Source organism: Thamnophis sirtalis, unplaced genomic scaffold (genome assembly GCF_051295495.1).
Source record: "Thamnophis sirtalis isolate CommonGarterSnake01/CBP01778 unplaced genomic scaffold, rThaSir2_p1.2 scaffold_6, whole genome shotgun sequence".
Classification (NCBI taxonomy): Eukaryota; Metazoa; Chordata; class Lepidosauria; order Squamata; family Natricidae; genus Thamnophis; species Thamnophis sirtalis.
Window position 1 is genome coordinate 79,516,348 of NW_028261386.1, and position 18,875 is coordinate 79,535,222.

The window sequence follows — 18,875 nt, forward strand, 5'->3', positions numbered from 1 at the left end:
AGAGGCATTCTTTTTAACATATTTTGGATGCCAGTTACTGCAGCAACCTGAAATCTTATTGGGTGCAGTAAGATTTACTACTAGGATATATGTATGGACAGGACTGTAGTTTAAAGAATTTGCCTTCAGAACAAGTGATGGGTGAGTTGCACCTCATAAGTACCAATTAAAAGCTAAGATGTGGCCTGTTTGTATATTTAATGGTACTGTGTAAAATAGATTACATGGCAGAGAAGATAACAACAGACATCAATACACAAGGTATTGATCAGCAACTGAAGTAAGATGTTGCTGTCTTTTTTTCCCCTTAAAGAGTAAAGATAAAATTGCTCTCAAGTCAAGCCCGGCTCTGATAACCAATTTCGTTGTATTTAAGTACAATGACAATAAAGATTATACTTATACTGATAACAATCCAGACAATTTTCTTGACAGACTAATAAATGTCTACTATTGCCTTCCTTTCAGGAAATTGTTTTGAACTTCCCAATCTAAATGTGAAGGGGGGATTCTAACATCTGTCTAAATCAGAGGTGGGTTCCTATCGGTTCGGCCTGGTTCTGCCGAACCGGTAGTGGCATGCCAGCCTGGATTGCAGAACTGGCAGCAACCCAGGCTGGACACACCTCCAAACTGGTTCCGCAGTCACCATCATTATCGTCATCTTTTTTTTTAAAGTTCTGGGCATGCGCAAAACAATTTCTATTGAACTGTGCATGCGCACACAGTCCGTATTCAGTGTGCGAACACAAGCGAAGCGCGCACAAGCAAACTGGCAGTAACGCCGGCCAGAACCCACCCTGGTCTAAATCCATGTTTAGTTTATTGTTCTGCCAGAACTAAGGCCAATGTTGGACTGATTTGTGAATAAAAAATAGAATTCAGGCTTCCTTACCTCTTTCTCAGTTCCAGTCTGGTCTGCAACTAGTTGGTCAAACACTGCACCATAATCCTCGTAAATCTTTTGCATTTCATTGATGTGGCTGGCCACCTTTTCCATTGCCTTCAACGCTTCTGCAGTTTTGAAGACAAGATTGTGATTTAACATATAGTTACATCTACCTTACCTGCCTTAAGGTCTCAGGCCAATGTTATACAGATGTTACCTTATGTCTTGCCCTCATGTATGGAGTTTTATATGATTTCACCCTTCTTGGCAGAGATAGAAATTTCTATTTTTATGTAAAATCATGTGTGGTGCTATTGATTACTTTGACCACCAGGAGGCACCACCTTATTAGATTATCTTTATTGGGACTTGTCAGACATAAATAAGGTAAAGGTAAAGGTTCCCCTCGCACATATGTGCTAGTCATTCCTGACTCTAGGGGGAGGTGCTCATACCCGTTTCAAAGACGAGGAGCCAGTGCTGTCCAAAGACGTCTCCATGGTCATGTGGCTGGAATGAATAAATGCCAAGAATGCTGTTACCTTCCCACCAAAGGTGGTTCCTATTTTTTTCTACTTGCATTTTTACATGCTTTCAAACTGCTAGGTTGGCAGAAGCTGGAACAAGTAATGGGAGCTCACTCCATTATGCGGTGCTAGGGATTCCAACTGCCAAACTGCCAACCTTTCTGATCAACAAGCTCAGCATCTTAGCCTCTGAGCCACCGCATTCCACAGACATAAATAGCCAAATCTTATTCTATTTAGATCAAACCTTCCACTTGTACACCCCGCAACATCTACTAGGAACTGAACTCATGCCTCCCTCACACTTGGATGATTAAATAGAGTATTAGCATTAGGAGATCCAGGTCGTTGCAGTCAACAGTCTGCAGGAAGGGATATACAGAAGCTATCAGCTTCCCTTAAGGTTTCAGAGCACATAGGATACACTATGTAAAAACAGAAATTCTATCCACCCATCCATCTCCCTGTAAGAGTGTTGGAAGACATATAAAGAAAGCCCCATGCACAGGGGCATGACATACTATAACATCTGAATATCTCTGCTCTGAGACCTTGAGGGAAAATGAGCTGCATCTTCTATTATGACAGCCTCTGTATATCCCTTTCGAAAAATGCCTTAGCACCTATCCCAAATAGCTTCTAAAGCTAATGCACAGCATAAAATCATCCAATTACATGTCCATCAATTCCTAGTAGAAGGTTTGATCCCCATAACCTGTATCTCTGAAGTCTAGTTAACAATGAAACTAAACATGGTACCTTCTGATGGGGAGACCATCTAATTAAAACATAGGCATTCACTAGGAAAAGAAAAATATGCTGACAATACCCAGAACAGCCAAACCTACCCCAGCAATCATTAGAAGAGAAAGCATACAACGAAAGGCTATAATTCCCAGACCACAATCTAAGCTGTCAGAGTATCCCCAGATCAATAGCAAATTATGGCAATCACTGTTATGCAAAGTTCATCCCTTCCATACTTAAACAAGAACAAAATGGGCTGAAACTTTTAACTCCTTTTCCCCTGTGATTTCTCTGAGCAAACTTACTCAATAATTTTCCAGACCTATCCACCCATCAGTGGTGGGTTGCAGGTGGTATGGCCCGGTATGGGTGTACCAGAGCCTGCCTGGAGCACCGGGTACCGTTCTGGTATGGTGCTCCGGAGGGCTCACCCGCTCGCCCATGCTCCTTACCTGTCTTTAAACCCTTTGGCGCTTCCACGCACGCACATGGAAGCTGGAGTGTCACGGAGGCTTGCGGAGGCATCACTGGATAGTAAAATACATGTGTGCGCACCGCGCGTGCCATGCACATATATGTGGAGGACACCGGGTACCGTTGCAACCGTACCGGTTGCAACAGGATCCTGAACCCACCACTGCTATCCATCTATACATATCCTTGCCCTAACTCAAACCCATCTTTGGTTTAATGACTAATTTCACTATAATAATGGGGAAAAACCAGCTTCACAAGCACAATGATCTCATTTATTGCATTAAGCAAAACCAAAAAGGAGCTCCACATCACTGCTTATTGTGCTGTTTGATCTACAATATAGTGTCACAATAAGTCATCGTTAAATTGCCCTGAATGGGGAAAATTCTAGATCCCCTTTGACATACAGCCTGGCCATCTCTAGAATGGCTGTAAAGAGATTTGACAGAAGCTTTTTTTTAATAGTGACTATCCTTATGTACTGTTTAGTAAAATAATTCCATTGATAAGCCATGGTTTGAATCTGACTCAAATCTTAATTAAGCATTTGGATGATACAACAAGCTGCTATTAGTCTAAAGCAGGAGTGTCAAACTAAAGCAGGGGTGTCCGGCCCACTGGGTGCTTAGATCTGACCCATGGGCTCACCCTGGACACAGGAAAGGACCGGCCCGTAGTGCCTCTGCCAGCAAAAATGGAGGTCACGAGGACTGTGGGTGACCCTCCCAAACTCTGTTTTCACTGGCAGAGGTTTGCAGGAGGCCATTGCAGCTGAAAACTGAGCTCGCAGGGGCCGTGGGCAGCCCTTCTGAGCTCCATTTTCTCTGGCAGAGGGTTGTAGGAGGCTGTCGCAGATGAAAATGAGCTTGGGACACCGTTTTCACTGGCAGAGTGCTCAGACTGCCACAGGAGCCCCCAACACAAGTGATGTTGAACTGGCCATGCTCTCCCTGGCCATGCCTACCCTGGCCCCCAGAGGTTAAACACAACCCCGATGAGGCCGTCAATGAAATCAAGTTAGACCCACCCTCTGGTCTAAAGCAACCCAATGCACAATGCTCTTAGTGTGAAGTTCAAATACAGACACTGAGGAAAATTGCATAATAAAATCTCCTTTGGACAGCTCAGTGCTAAATCCATGTGTCAGTTTTCAACTACTAATTTAAATATAAACCAAAACTCTTTTAAGTTTCTGGGAAGTACCTGTGAGATGGTAATGCTCCTCGCTTTCTACATCAGTCAGAGACACCAGTTCTTTCAAAAGCAAAGGGTATTTCAGCACTCTCTGGACAGGTTTGATAAGAAAAGACTCCAAGGTGGAAGAATGCTGTTTCGTGGGGTTGCGTGCATCCAGAAAAGCCTTGAAGGTGTTGTCAGTTTTGGCTAAAGAAAAAAAATGGAATAAAGTAGTTATAGTTGATATTATTACTGATATATAACTATGTTCCAATAGTTAAAGCCTAACTGCTCTTTATTCAAAAATACTAAGGCCATAATGACAAATCTATGGCATGTGCGCCACAGATGTGTGCCCTCTCTACAGGCACGCCAGCCATTGCCCCAGCCCAGCTCCATCGCGCATGCAGCTTCTGTTGGCCAACTGGTCTTCAGGTCTCTGCCACACATGTGCTTGGGGCCTTGCACGGCATCCCCGTGCTCTGTTTTGGCTTCCAGGTTGGTGTAGGAAGCCTTCCAGGCCCAAAATAGTACACAGTCCCTTCCTCGCACCCCATTTTGGGCCTGGAAAGCTTCCTGCAGCAATTTTGAAGCAAAAAAATGGGGGGTGTGTGCATGCAAGGGGGGCATGCGGGGAGGTCACACATGCATTGTATTATAAGTGCGGGGGCATGCATGAGCACGTTTTTGGCACACAGTGACAAAAGGTTTAGCCATCACTGTACTAGGGCAATTAACAAAATAAGATCACAGATATTAATATAATCCTAAAATCCAATAAACCAAACAAAACACAATAGACTATTTAAATTAAGACAAAATATTAAAGTTGTCATTGATCATAATAGCTTCCCCAAATGAACAGGATTAATCAAAAAACTCCCTTGGGTCTGATGATTTAATTATTACTATACTTCTTGATATATTGCCAAGATCTCATTTCTGGCAGATTAAAGAACATTTAGTTTTGAAGTATTTAATATAATATTTGAAGATACCACTATGGCAACTGACATTTTTGTTATATTCTCCATGCTCCTCATTCCCTGTGACTTTTTATATTAAAAAAGAGAGACTTTAATAAATAAGAGAGAAACATCAAAACACAATGCCAGATTCCAATATCATTTCTAGGAATGTTCCTGAGTTCCCCAAAGAATGCCAAGAAATTAAAATCCATAGCTGCCTCCATCCCTGGAGTTTGGATATTCTCCTTTTACCCAGAAACATGAAGAATATGAGTAAGGATAGTGGAATGTCCTTTGCTGAACTGGGGAAGGAAGGTAGGAATCATTCTAGTTAATTAGCTTTGACAAAGATGCTGTACTTTTACAGCATTGTTGACCTTGAGGCCTTTTTATCAGACATAACAGATGCTAAGAATCAATTTAAAGTGTTAAAATTACTTACTTCAATAAATAAACAGGAATATACCAAAAGAATAGTTTCTAATTTTTCATTTCAATCTATAATTATGCCCCTGTAGAACTACTATATTCCACCTCTAACTGTTCTGCAGAATAAATGTTGTTTTAAGTAAAAAGCTGAGATTGCTGTAGATATGGCTCTACTATCTGCTTAAGCAGGTCTCTCTCTCTCTCTCTCTCTCTGTGTGTGTGTGTGTGTGTGTGTGTGTGTGTGAGAGAGAGAGAGAGAGAGAGAGAGAGAGAGAGAGAGAGAGAGAGAGAGAGAGAGAGAGGGTGCAGTGTATGTGTGTGTAAGAGATAGAAATGTAAGTTTATTCACAATGGCTTTGGCAAAGCAATTTTTTTCTTCAGGGTTACATATGCTGTCATATTTATAGTTACTGTGTTGTGTTGTATCTCTGTGTCATATAATATATGTGGTTATATGCATATTTTTGTATGTATTTATTTAGTCATGTCTATGTAGTGTATGTTGGAGATAATGACCCTTTGAGAGCTGTATGTAACAAAATTTCATTTTAATGTATGCCGATTAGTGTACATTCAAAGTGACAATAACGTTATTCTAAGTCTAAGCTTATAAGGCTTTTTCTTTTCTTTTTAAGAAAAGCCTGTTTTAATAACTATCACCGGATGTACCCTATTTTCAAGAAAATAAATAAGCATACCCCAACACACTCACACACATATACACACCAACAATCCCATAAGAAGACAGACAAACACAGGAAGTCCTAAGTGTTGTGCTTAGAAGTGCCAAAAACAGATGCAGTTTTCAAATCCTTTCGTGTTACCAGAAGACCAACTGCAATTTAAGAAATGCTTTTAATATGCACATTTTTAAAAACAACATTATTTTGCCTCATATTTAATCATATGCTTAGTTTACCTCAAGGAGATAATTACCTCTTTCCAGAACTTTCTGGACTTTGATGTGATTTGCACAGAACCCACTATATAATTTGAAGTGATCAGCATAATAGAGGAAAGAGCCTCCCAAAGAGAAGAGCAGTTTCTGAAACGAAGAAGGTGAGAAACTTATTTTAGGGATGCTCATTACCTTTTCCTTTATCTTGTGATTAAGCAAAGACTAACAATACTCTTCAAAGGAGTGATTCATTAATTTCTTAATATTAAATTTTCAATGTGCAGACTAACCATGACAACCAAGCAAGAAACCATTCAAAAGATCTTCAGATGTCCAGATCTTCAGGAGGGAGGTAATCACAGAGCAGTTTCAGTATGCTTGTGTAGGAGAAAGAGAGTTAAGACAGCTCCTCCCTAGGAGTTCCCAGAGTGTATTTTTTTATACAGGTAGTCCTCAACTTACGACCACAACTGGGCCCAAAATTTCTGCTGCTAAGTGAGACAATTGTTGAAAGAATTTTGCTCCATTTCATGACCTTTCTTGCCACGATTGTTAAGTGAATCACTGCAGGTGTTAAAGTTTGTAACACGGTTGTTAAGTGATTCTGCTTTCCCCCATTGTCTTTGCTTTTCAGAAGGTTGCAAAAGATGATCATGAACTCGGGATACTGCAACCGTCATAAATATGAGTCAGTTGCCAAGGATCTGAATTTTGGTCATGTGACCATGGGGATGTTGCAATGATTGTTAGTGTGAAAAGTGGTCATAAGTCACTTTTTTCAGTGCCTTTCAGTGCCTCTGAACGATTACTGAATGAACTGTTGTAAATCAAAGGATTACCTACACTAGAATAAAGAAAACTACTTTCTTTCTTGGTTTTTGGATGCTGACAGCTGAGTAACAGTAAACAAAACTATATGAAAGCCATTGTAATAAAGAAGCATTATGATTATACATAGTTTTCCTCTGTTTTATATTTTACTTCTACCTTTGCCCTGTTTTGCATTCTTGAAGAGTTTTTCATTAAAAAAAACTTTCGTAATTCTGATTGATTGTAACTTGTGTTATGATATAATTGTCTTTGCTATTTATGAGTATGAATATATCTTGTCTTTCTAGTGGTTTCAAATCAGTGATATGTAACAAACACAAATCAACAGAACAAATTAGATAATGAATATAAGATTTGCATGAACTAAAGCCAACAAATGTGCTGGAAAGTGATTCACTGAAAACATGAATCATTTCAATTATGCCCATCTATGATGAAAATTTCTTCCCCTGAATGCAGTGCTTGTTTACCACAGGTGCTCAATTCATTGCTAGAATTGGATTAAGAAAGAAGCTATGAAAACAGATGGCAAAACTTGTCATAGACTGAAAAAAGAACTGACGTTAAGCTAAATGCATTAAAAAAGTGATAGAATATTCTGAATAAAGTTATTTTATTTTTCTAGAAATAAACAATTATTTTTAATTGTATTATGTTACCATTCACGCTTTTAACAATTAACTACACAAAACTCTTGTAATAAATGCAAGAAAGAGAGAGAGCAATAGGAATGACAGAAATTAATCCTATCCAGCAAGAAAGTTTAGTAAGAGATCACAAATTTAAAATAGTTTATCAGTCGAGGTTCAGATATAAATAGTAGACATTATTGTGGTTATAGAACAAAGTAAAATGTCCTATTAACATTATTAGGATTCATCCAGAATACCACAACAGTTTAGGTTTGATGTGCAATGTGCACATGCACGCTTGATTTATGCATCTGAAAGTAATTTAGGAACTTCCATAGTGACTACCCAGCCTAATGCTGGGCAAGATTGAGAGTAAAAGAAGAATGGGATGATAGAGAATGAGGTGGCTGGATGGAGTCACCGAAGCAGTAAGCGTGAGCTTAAATGGACTCCAGAGGATGGTAGAGGACAAGTAGGCCTAGAGGAATGTTGTCCATGGAGTCACAATGGGTCAGACTGACAATAGTGACTACAAGTAGACCTCATTTAGCAACACAACTGAGGCCAACAATTCCGTAATTAAGCTAAATATGCTTATGATCTTATTTTGCTTTACAGCCCTGCACAGGTTGTAAATGCAAGGATTTGTCCTAAAGTGGTTTTTTCCCCCTTCATTATCCTAGTAACTGCAAATGGTTGCTAAATGCGGCACTAAAGACTTTAAATTTCCTTGATTCTCCTTCATTGCTTTTTTTGTCCTCAGAAAAGATCTGCAGATGTTTCCGTGAAATATGAGGGGCTTTAGGGACAGAGATTTCTAAAATGTTAGAGATAAACACAGGGATTCATTTATTTGATATAAACTCTTTTCCACTCATGCTGCTATAGTGTGATTGTACAAGCTAATTGACTCAGCTAGTCACTTCTGGGATTCTCAAACTGTTCACCTGACCTCAGCAGGTTGGAAAAGATATTTCAAAATCTATTCCGTAAAGGGGAGGGAGGAATCTTCTTATAGAACATAAGTGAATTTTAGTTTTTATGCATAAAAAATTATGACTGGAGAAAATATAGAAAAAAAGGAAATCAAAGAGAATAGTTATCATATTAGAAAACGTAATAAATTGTATTTACCCGAAACTGAGAAGGGGTTTCAAGTGTGCTGAAATCACAGCAGGAAGAAATTCCATCTTCAAGGGTCTCTAAAAATACCTTTTGGAAATCCAGCATCTCTGGCAAGCTGCCAAATAAAGACTCCATCTGTGTGGAAGCGGGGGGGGGGGGGGGGGAAATAAACATTGAGAAGATGAGACTGCCCAAGGAAAGAATACCTAACGTTTAATTGTGTTAAGCTAGAGATAAACAAAGTGGTACACTGCATTAATAATTTCAGAGGAACAAGATAATTTCTGAAACTAAGGACTTCTTTGAAACATTTTTGATAGGGACGTTGGTCAACTTTGATCATCAAGGCACAGCTAACTCAAAAGAAAAGAAAATGCTCTTAAAATGTCTGATATAGTTGAAATGCTCATAACCTCCATAAGATTAGAGAGCAGTTAAAATAACCACAGAAACATCTCACCTCGTCTTGAGTAAGGAAAGTTTCATTCTGAAGAGGTTCCAAGTATAATTGAAAGAGGCAGCTCAGATCCTAGAGGAACATCAAACATTATTTAGATTTACATAGTTTTAAAATCAACTCTCTTCTTAACATGTGAGGGCACAAGGCAATTGTTATGAGATAATGCTTTTTTACTTAGGTCACTGTAACATTTCTAAGGGAAAAAACCCTGTTTATTGAGTATTTAATTATTATATGCTGTTTTAACTGTCAAAACAATGAGCATATTATAAAATACTTAGTTATGCATTCATCTATGTCTATAAGTATGATATTAGGCAGCATTCCCAGAAGGGAAATTTCTTAGAAATCCTTAACAAAAGAGACCAAAGCTAAGAATGTGGCTATATCAGATCTGGTGATCTATTCTCCACTTTCATTATGCTTCTGCCCTCAATCTCTCCCTCATATCTTGTTTGCACAGATAGTCCCCAACTTTTGACCGTAATTGAATCTAAAATCTCTGTTGCTAAGCATGACAGCTGTTAAGTAAGTTTTGTCCCCATTTTATGACCTTTCTTGTCACAGTTGTTAAGTGAATCCCTGCAATGGTTAAGTTAGTAACAGGGTTGTTAAGTGAATCTGGCTTCCCCATTTATTTTGATTGTCGGGAGGTGGCAAAAGGTGGATCACATGACTCCAGGAAACTGCAATAAATATGAGTCAGTTGCCAAGCATCCAAATTTTGATCATGTGATCACAGGGGATGCTGCGATGATCATAAGTGTGAAAAGCAGTCATAAGTCCCTTTTTTTGGTGCCATTGTAACTTGGAATAATCACTAAACAAATAACTATTGAGGGCCACCCTTATGTAATTCAAGCTTCCTCAGTTTGGTGCCCTCCGAATTTGTAGAACTGTAACTCGTATCATCACTAAGCAATACATTTGAAAGAGGATTACCGTATATAACACTATGGAAATGCGTCTGTGGCTACTATTTTCTTTTCTCAAAACTCTGGTGATATACAGAAAGCAAACACAAAAATAATGGAGGAAGATTAACAGAGACAAAGGAACAGTTAAGCATGCCTAATACCTTTACGTAAGATTTCTCTGTGTCTACAAGTTCTTGAATGACCTTCCGGAGTCTGTCTGCATCAGTAAGTTGTTTTGCCAATGGCTTTTGAAGGGAAATATCTTTTATTCCTTCCATCCCATTCACCTGAGTTTCATGGAAATGTGGACACAATGTTGTGATATCTCTAGTGCTCTGCAGATTGAAAAGAGCACAGTTTATTGTATTTTTCTTACAATGGGCTCCTCTTCTGATGGTTCAGTTGTGGATAGATTTACAGGATTGAAGCTGAAATCTATAATAGTACATATATTCTAATTTGTTACCTAGATTCTTCATTCCAAAAAAATAGATACATATATGCCTATTCTTTTCTTCCATTTAAGTGAATTCAATTCTTTGAAATGGCCTGGATAAGTGCCTGCGGGTTTTTTTCAGAAGGTTTTTCAGAAGTGGTTTGCCACTGCCTCCTTCCTAGGGCTGAGAGAAGGCCACCCAAATTGTTTTGTGGTTAAGGTGGGACTCCCAGTCTCCAACCTGATGCCTATACAAAAATTTATACAAACATTTTATACATATACACCAGAGATGGTATTCAGCAGGTTCTGACCAGTTCTGGAGACACGGTAGTGGAAATTTTGAGTAGTTCGGAGAACCGGTAAATACCTCTGACTGGCCCCTACCCCATCTATTCTCTACCTCCCGAGTCCCAGGTGATCAGGAGGAAATGGGGATTTTACAGTATCCTTCTTGTGGAGTGGGGTGCGAATGGAGATTTTATAGTATCCTTCCCTTGCCACGCCCACCAAGCTACACACCACACCACACCCACCAAGCCACTTCCACAGAACCGGTAGTAAAAAAAATTGAATCCCACCACTAATATACACACTTTATATGTACATATGAAAGAGAAAGAGAGAGAACAGACAATACTGAAGATGGTAGCTTGTTTTTTTTAGTGACTCATTAATTTATTTTAAGAATACTTATAATGTATTTCTGAAAGACTGCAGAGTCTATCCTGCCTTAGTATCAATGGCTCAGTTTTTTTATTTGAATTTCTAGCAGTTGATTCAGAAGAAAATTACCTGGGTTACCAGTTGAGACATTAAAGAAGCCATTGGTTTGACAGTTTTGCATGGACAGTACTGTTTGAATAGGCCTTTGGACTAATCTATTACTAGAAAGGGCAGAGGGAAAGCACCTTTGATACAAAGGGTCAATATAAAACCAGGCAAATTCTTAGAAAACCCACACCTCATTCAATGTAATAAATAGGTAATCGTCACCTTAATGACAATCATCTAGACAATCATCTACCTCTTTAAAATCATTAAACTGAAACCAATATCTGTGGAACAGTTTTTCTAATTAAAAGCCATCTTTCATTTTACATTCATAATGTAACATGAACGAGATTTCTGCCAAATGGCTCCATAATGCAGAATGGGAAAGGATTTAGGATTTAATAAAAGCTAAAACTAAAGGCAGCCCATTTATAAAGTGATACTCATTACTGTAGTGCTTTAAAAAGTAACAGAATAAAAAAAAATAGCCCAATAGAAAGCATGAAAACTAGATGCTATCACTGAAGACATTGGCAGAACAATCTCTTAAGTGCTCAAAACACCCCATTGAGTGACTACTGCAGTGATCACTTGTGGATTCATAGATGCAGTTTATAACTGTTCACATATGTACCTTCCTCTCTCTATATTCCTCTTCTTACTTTGACTTTGAATTTTGCTATACAATGTTTGAAATTCCCCTGGAAGAAAATGGCAGAGGCTTCTTGCTTTGTTCTTTTTCCCAAAGCTGAATTCTCAACTCTGGTTTTGCTTTCTTTGAAGCCAGACAAGGTAATGTGACTCCAAAATCTTCTTCCAACTTAAGTAAAAATTACCCAGTAGAATCAAGGGGTCTGAGACCTCATGGCAGAATGTCAGTTTAAGCCAGTAAATGATTTTGTTTTTTCACATATGTGCTGCTACTGAAATAGATCTTGCCTCCAAGCACTGGGAACACAATGACAGATCCCAAAGATAGCAACCTGAATTGTCTCCAGGATGGAGAAGTTCTTGGAAATGCACCATATAATAGCTTGACAATTGCCTTGCCTTAGGAGGCCTTAATCAGAGAGCGAGTGTACAAATTTATGTTGGAGAAGAAAAGGTTGGGAATTGTAGACCCAGATCTCTGATTTTTCAGTCCAAGTCCTCCAGGAGCCTGAAGACTGGAAAACAACATCCAATATCTATACATCTGAATCTATTTTATGTTCACCAATACACAACTATGCTTTTGTTAAACATTTATAGAAAAGCATGATTTTTGTCTTACAACAACTGACCCGAAGACACAAATGGCTCTTCTCAGAGCTTACCTGTTGACCATTGGAAGAATAAAGCTGGGGTCAAAGAACAATTGGGCCGACCAATTAATGCAGAATTTAAACAGGAAGGGAATTAATATGTAGCTTTGATTTATCCCTTGGTTTGAAGAAACTGTGCATTGTACACTGAATCCTCAGATAAGTATTTTCATATAGAAGCTGGATTTTATTCTCTGAATAATATTATTCCCTGAATAAAGAATGCCCTACTTTCTCCATAAGTTATCCCTTGGAATTGAAAGTGTGATTTGAAATTGATGAAAGCAACATAAAGGATACTTCAAGGTATACTTCTCAGCTAGATGTTCTAAAATTAAGCACTACTCAACTGTAAAATAACGAATCCTAAATCTAACCTACTTTCCCATGTCTTCCAACAGAGATCCCTTCTGTAAAGCTTACATGTTATACTAAGCAGGCTGTTATAGGTCCATCGTTTCACAGGTATGCCTTAACTTTTTTTTATATATAGTGAAATAATCACCAGGAGTCTTTAGAGATTAAGCAGTGCACGTAAAGAGCACTGTGAAAACCAAATCCAAACAATCAATGTTATTTTTTATCATCTCCAGAAGAATCCCCTAAATTGAAATGGAAATATTGCAAGACAGCAATTACTTTTATATATCTAATCCCTCAGCAAGGTCTCTAACTAAGAAACCTTGTTAAAATTATAGTACAAACAAAGCCATAAGATCAGGTAATATTACATAAAGCACTTGGTGCCCTGAAGAGACCCAAAGCAATTTTCAGTGACACTGACACACTGTTAAGTGACTTGAATGCTAAAGCGTAATGTGTTTTTTTTTAAAAATGACACCATTCCAGAAAGCAGAACGGCAGACATTTTACGCTATTTATAAAATTATAAGGTAAAGGTTCCCCTTGCACATATGTGCTAGTCATTCCCAACTCTAGGGGTCAGTGCTGATCTCCGTTTTAAAGCCGAAGAGCCAGGGCTGTCCAAAGACGTTTCCGTTGTCATGTGGCCGGCCTGACTAAACGCTGAAGGCGCATGGAACGCTGTTACCTTCCCACCAAAGGTGGTTCCTATTTTTTCTACTTGCATTTTTTACATGCTTTCAAACTGCTAGGTTGGCAGAAGCTGGGACACGTAACAGGAGCTCACTCCGTTACGTGGCACTAGGGATTCGAACCACCAAACTGCCGACCTTTCTGATCGACAAGCCCAGCATCTTAGCTACTGAGTCACCGCGTGCCTCTATAAAATTATAGTATGTATAAAATTATACATGACCTTTATTTATCCTAGTTATAATTGCATCAGTAGAAAATTGTATCCAAACTGATAACAACTTCATGCTGGAAAGGGCGTTCCCTTATATTTTGCTGGGTTTTGTCCAAATCTTTCTGTACAAAATTATTCTTAAAATAGTAGATAATTAGAGATGTTTGGAAATTTTTAGAGAAGTCTTTCTGAACTTCATGCCCTTCACATGTATTAGACTTTCCAGTGAGCAATTAAGGGACTATATCTAACACATCTGTTGAAAATCAGTTTGAAGAAATAACTCCACATTTGGATATGTGTCTCTGAACATTACATTAAGTGATGAAGGAACAAATGCATGGCATTATTTATATAAAATATGTAACTCTAAATCTTCTCTTAGGCACTGTAAAAAATAATCTCAGTCCAAATGATCAGTTGGACAGTCCAGGCAGCATAAATAATATAGAAAATCATTGTGTTTTAATTGCTGAAACTTTCCTATATAGGGTGATTTAACTCTTCAACTCAGCAAAAGGCAATCTCCAAGGGCAGGGTAAGCAGTAACAAGAAAATAAACATCCTGCTTCTTTGCTGTAAGTTACTGTAGACTGATTTACAGTAATAACATGTTAATTCTTCAAAATTCTTCAAAACCAGAGCTTTCCATGAGGGTAGAAGCATGGTGTTTTTCAAGGAAGTCAGTTCACAGATTCTGCTATAAATTACCAAATGTGTAGTAACAAGAAGTACATGCATCGGAAAACCAGTCCAAATACAAAAAAGAAAAAAGAAAAAAACTATTCAATTAAATTAGTTGGCATTCATACTTGTATACAGAATTCAACGATCCTTAATTAAAGCAACCCGCCTTCTTATTTCCGTTTGGTACACTAAAAAAGAAAAAGGAATGCAAGATATATAGCTCTCTCAAGAGATCTTTAAAAAAAGACTCCCACACCATTATACCATGACTGAAAAAGGCTGCTTAGCTCTCAAGTCAATAATATTTCCCTCCTTATTTCTGGTTCCGCATTGGAGGGAAAATGAAATTTAACAGATTTAATGACTTCATGAATTGCAAGATGGCCCATATGGCAGCTGGCACAAACTCTTAATTAGCAAAATCAAAGCATGGTTAACCATTTGTTTTAAATATTTCAACCATCATATCTGCTCCTGTAACTTCCCACATTTGTAAAATTAGAGGAAAAATACTGGTTGTGTTAATCAAGAGAAATTCTCATCAATTAGACCTAAGATAAATAGCTTGAAATGTGCTACGTAAATTAAATGTGTAATAATTAATTGTGATAGGTTAGGTCTTGGTTTAACTTCTAATGGTTCCTAAGTGTGATTTATGTTTGTTTGTTTGATTTCTATAGCAAATGATTCTGGGAAATTCAAAAACATATATTACAATTAAAATCTTAAAAACATTTTAAAATAATAAAAACAGTAAAATTCATTAATACAGTGAAAATATGAAAACATCTAATTTAAGTAAACACAGAGCAAGACATCTGGCCTCTTAACAATATAGCCAGGAGGCAGGATCCTTGGGGCAGCTTCAGGAGCATAGCCAGCCCTTAAAAGCTTTACAGAAGGCTAACAGGTTGGGGCCATTCCAATCTTCAAAAGGAGAATGTTCCACATAGCACAATTCTAACTTCGAAACATCTGCAGGGGAGGAAAGAGGGGAAATCTTATGACTGTGATGGTGAACCTATGGCATGCATGCTGGAAGTGGCACGCAGAGCCATCTGTCTGGGCACATGAGCTGTCACCCACTGCTCTTCTGGCTTCCGGAGCTCAGATCACCTGGTCTTCATGTGCGCAGGAGCAACAGAAATTGGAAGAGCAGCCGCTCAGTGCACATGTGCGTGCCAGGAAGATGATCTTCCAGTTTCCGGTCACCTGGTCTTCCGGTTTCTGATGCATATGTGCATGCGAAGACCAGCTGGCCGGTGCGATGCGTGTGCCGGAAACCAGAAAATCATCTTCGCAGCGTATGCATGCGCACTGGGCAGCTGCTCTTCTGGTTTCCGGCACACACATGTGCTCCCATTTCGGCACTCAGTGCCAGAAAGGTTCGGCAACACTGTCCTATGACTTACATATTTGCATCTGACATTGCATAGGCATAAAAGGCCAAGATTTGTTTTGAAATATCTTAGCACATGTTTTATCATTTCTTCATCATTGTGATTTGTACTAAATACCATGCATGATAAGCCAAAATCATCCTTCCCATTGTGGTCAACAAACATTTCCAAGGAGATTACAGCAATCACATGGAAACTTATTATTTTTGACTTTAGTCAACATAATCCTTAACTTAAAAGAAAGAGCCAAGCCATAAATTATGAAATCATGAATATAAATGAATGGGCTGGGGTTATAAATAGTCACAAATGCCATAATGTAATGACTAGGCGAAAACCAAAATCAACTAATAGACGTTGTGATAAACTACTATGAGACTCCAGCCTATTTATGTGGATTTCCATAAAGCTTTTGGGAAGCTTTAAATGCAGTGCTCCTGCAAATACTTACAGAGTCATATGTAGCTTACTAAGTCAACTCCTATGGAGTAGTTACATTCACATCAAAGAGAAAAATAGAAAGTGATACTTCTCACCATATCCCTCCAAAACACTGTGTGCAAATTCCCAGAATTTGCCAAAAGTCATGCTCCCTCAGACATACAGAAGTTATAATTTCACCCAATCTATATGCAGGCACTGGATTGGAGAAAGTGCCCGAAAGGCCTGTAAGGGCATCAGCGCTATTTAAAATGATACTCATAAATGACTGAACAATGAAGTAGTTGATTTGACAGACCCTGAAATATCCAGGGATAGGAATTCCAACAGCTTCAAAATGTCTATGCTGTGTTAAAGAGAAGTCAGATATGAAGATCTCTATGAATGTAATAAAAGGAAAATTGGAGGGGGGGGGGATCCTAAAATATGTATTTAATATCTGAAGCAAAAGTGATTAACTAGGGAAGAGATATTTGGGCTAAGATAGAAAGTACATTAAAAACATGGGAAATCTGCGTATTGTCTCTGAAAACCTTTTATTATATAATAGTTCAACAGTATATGTTTAAATGTTTAATATGGCATCATGGATTAATTAGAAGTAAAAAAATATGCACTTATGTAACAGAGCAATTAACACTAACATTTTTAAAAGCCAGCACTATTTGTTCTTCTCATTTTAATTAAAAAAATGAAATGCTGTCAGGAAGAAGAGTGGGATTGACTACCTTTAAAAAGGCTTGTATGGATTTAAAGGCTGAGTAAAGATTCCGTTGACAGAATGACAGGATTTTCTTTGTCAAGAAGTCCATCATAAAATTGGAGTAAGGTGGGGTTAACTTTCCTAACTTTCAGCTTTATAACCAGGCAAACATTTTGGCTTTGCTCTTTTCTGCAAGCCAGGTAACCATCCCAAACCTATGATACGGCATTTTAAAAACAACGATGTAAATCTTTTGATATCATGGCAGGGATGGGATCTACTTTTAGTTATGATTCTGCAATGTTCTCAGATTATTTCCACATTTGGAAGATATTGGGATAAATAAATATTATTTGGATCCCTTTTTGCAAACTAAATTTACAATCTGGGTTAATTCCAATTTGAATACACTGGATATTTTAAAAACATCTTCATGAGCTGATAGGAGTACTAATAGCTTAGATTTTTTTTTAATTAATAAATTGGGGGATTGCAAGGAATGCTACTTTTCTATAATGGATAAACCGTGCCATCCAACTTGGGTTTATGATATGTTTATTCTCTGCTTATAAACTGGTTTTTGATCAATATAATGGGAAGGACAGTTCAGGATTTTTCTGTGTGATTACATTGTCAGGATTGCTTTGAAGTCTGAGGTTTTCTTAACATACTGTTAGTTTTATTTTTTCTCTTTTCACTTTTTTCTCTTTTTTTAAACAAAAATTTAAAAGACAAAATGGTGGGAGAGCTGAAGTGAACAAATATGCTAAGGAGATGTTTAGAATGGAAGGTCTATTTATATCCAAATAACTGCTCCTACAGTATACTGGCTGTATAACTAGATAACATATAAGGCTGTCAGTAGTAATATGGACAGCTTATAGTGGTAAGTGCTGGCTGCAATTTTTTCTGGAAAAACTACGATTTTCAAAAGTGTTTTTTATGCACTGGATTATTTGTATTTTCCATAGGAGTTTGACACAATCTGCCTGCAAGCTCCAAAAGGGAGTTTGGGTCATTTATAAGCTTGCTCCATAACTCAGGAATTGTGTCACCTCTCTACAAAGTTTATTAATCTGTCTAATGGCGAAAGAAATTATTTTGTATTTGGTAAGAATTTTAAAATGCAACCTGTCACATATAAGCCTCTCAGAAGGAATATTGTTTCCAAATTACTAAACACCTACAAAACATGTGCATAGACAACAAGAGTGCATGTATGTGCATGTTTATGTGTAAGATTGGGATGTCAAAAACATTTTTGATTTTCTTTTTATGAATAAAAAGTGCTGCTTAACATTTTAAAGATAATTTGGGGAAGTGGTGAAGTCAAAAACGGACAAGACTGAAGTAGAGAAATTGAATGTTCACTCATTTGCCTCACCATCCTTTAGGAAACAGATTTTTGTTTTACCTCAGTAGAAAAATGTGCTGTCCCATCTTGATTTGTTCCACCTAATTATGGAGTTAGCTATAATATGCTTTACATTTCACTATCCTGCCTTTAATGCCATGTGATAGCATTAGGGCTAATCTCTCAAAGGTGCTTTTTCAGGAGGCAACTGGACTGTTTTTTCTTTGAATACCTTTCACTTCACATCCAAGAAGTTTCTTCAGTTCTGACAGGATAGTGGGGAATGGAGGGATTTATATTCCTTGCAGACAGCTGGTCATTTGCATCCTTTTAAAGTGTCAGCACTTGGAGGTTTATCTGTGTCCTCAGTGTCACCTGAATAGTGATCCTACTCCCACACTATTCAAAGGGTGTTCATCTCAAATTGTAT

General features: G+C 38.0%; 1 protein-coding gene across 3 annotated transcripts in view; it reads right to left on the reverse strand.

The window, feature by feature from the left end:
- The window catches only part of TIAM2 (TIAM Rac1 associated GEF 2), a 227,818-nt gene that overhangs the window by 8,050 nt on the left and 200,893 nt on the right, over window positions 1–18,875 (reverse strand). For all 3 annotated transcript variants that reach the window (XM_087718253.1, XM_087718254.1, XM_087718255.1), the window contains 6 exons: window positions 10,238–10,411; window positions 9,160–9,228; window positions 8,709–8,834; window positions 6,150–6,258; window positions 3,844–4,023; window positions 896–1,014 (listed from right to left, as the gene is read on the reverse strand). In XM_087718253.1, the coding sequence (XP_087574379.1) occupies window positions 896–1,014; window positions 3,844–4,023; window positions 6,150–6,258; window positions 8,709–8,834; window positions 9,160–9,228; window positions 10,238–10,411 (777 nt within the window). The remainder of the gene's footprint in view (window positions 1–895; window positions 1,015–3,843; window positions 4,024–6,149; window positions 6,259–8,708; window positions 8,835–9,159; window positions 9,229–10,237; window positions 10,412–18,875) is intronic.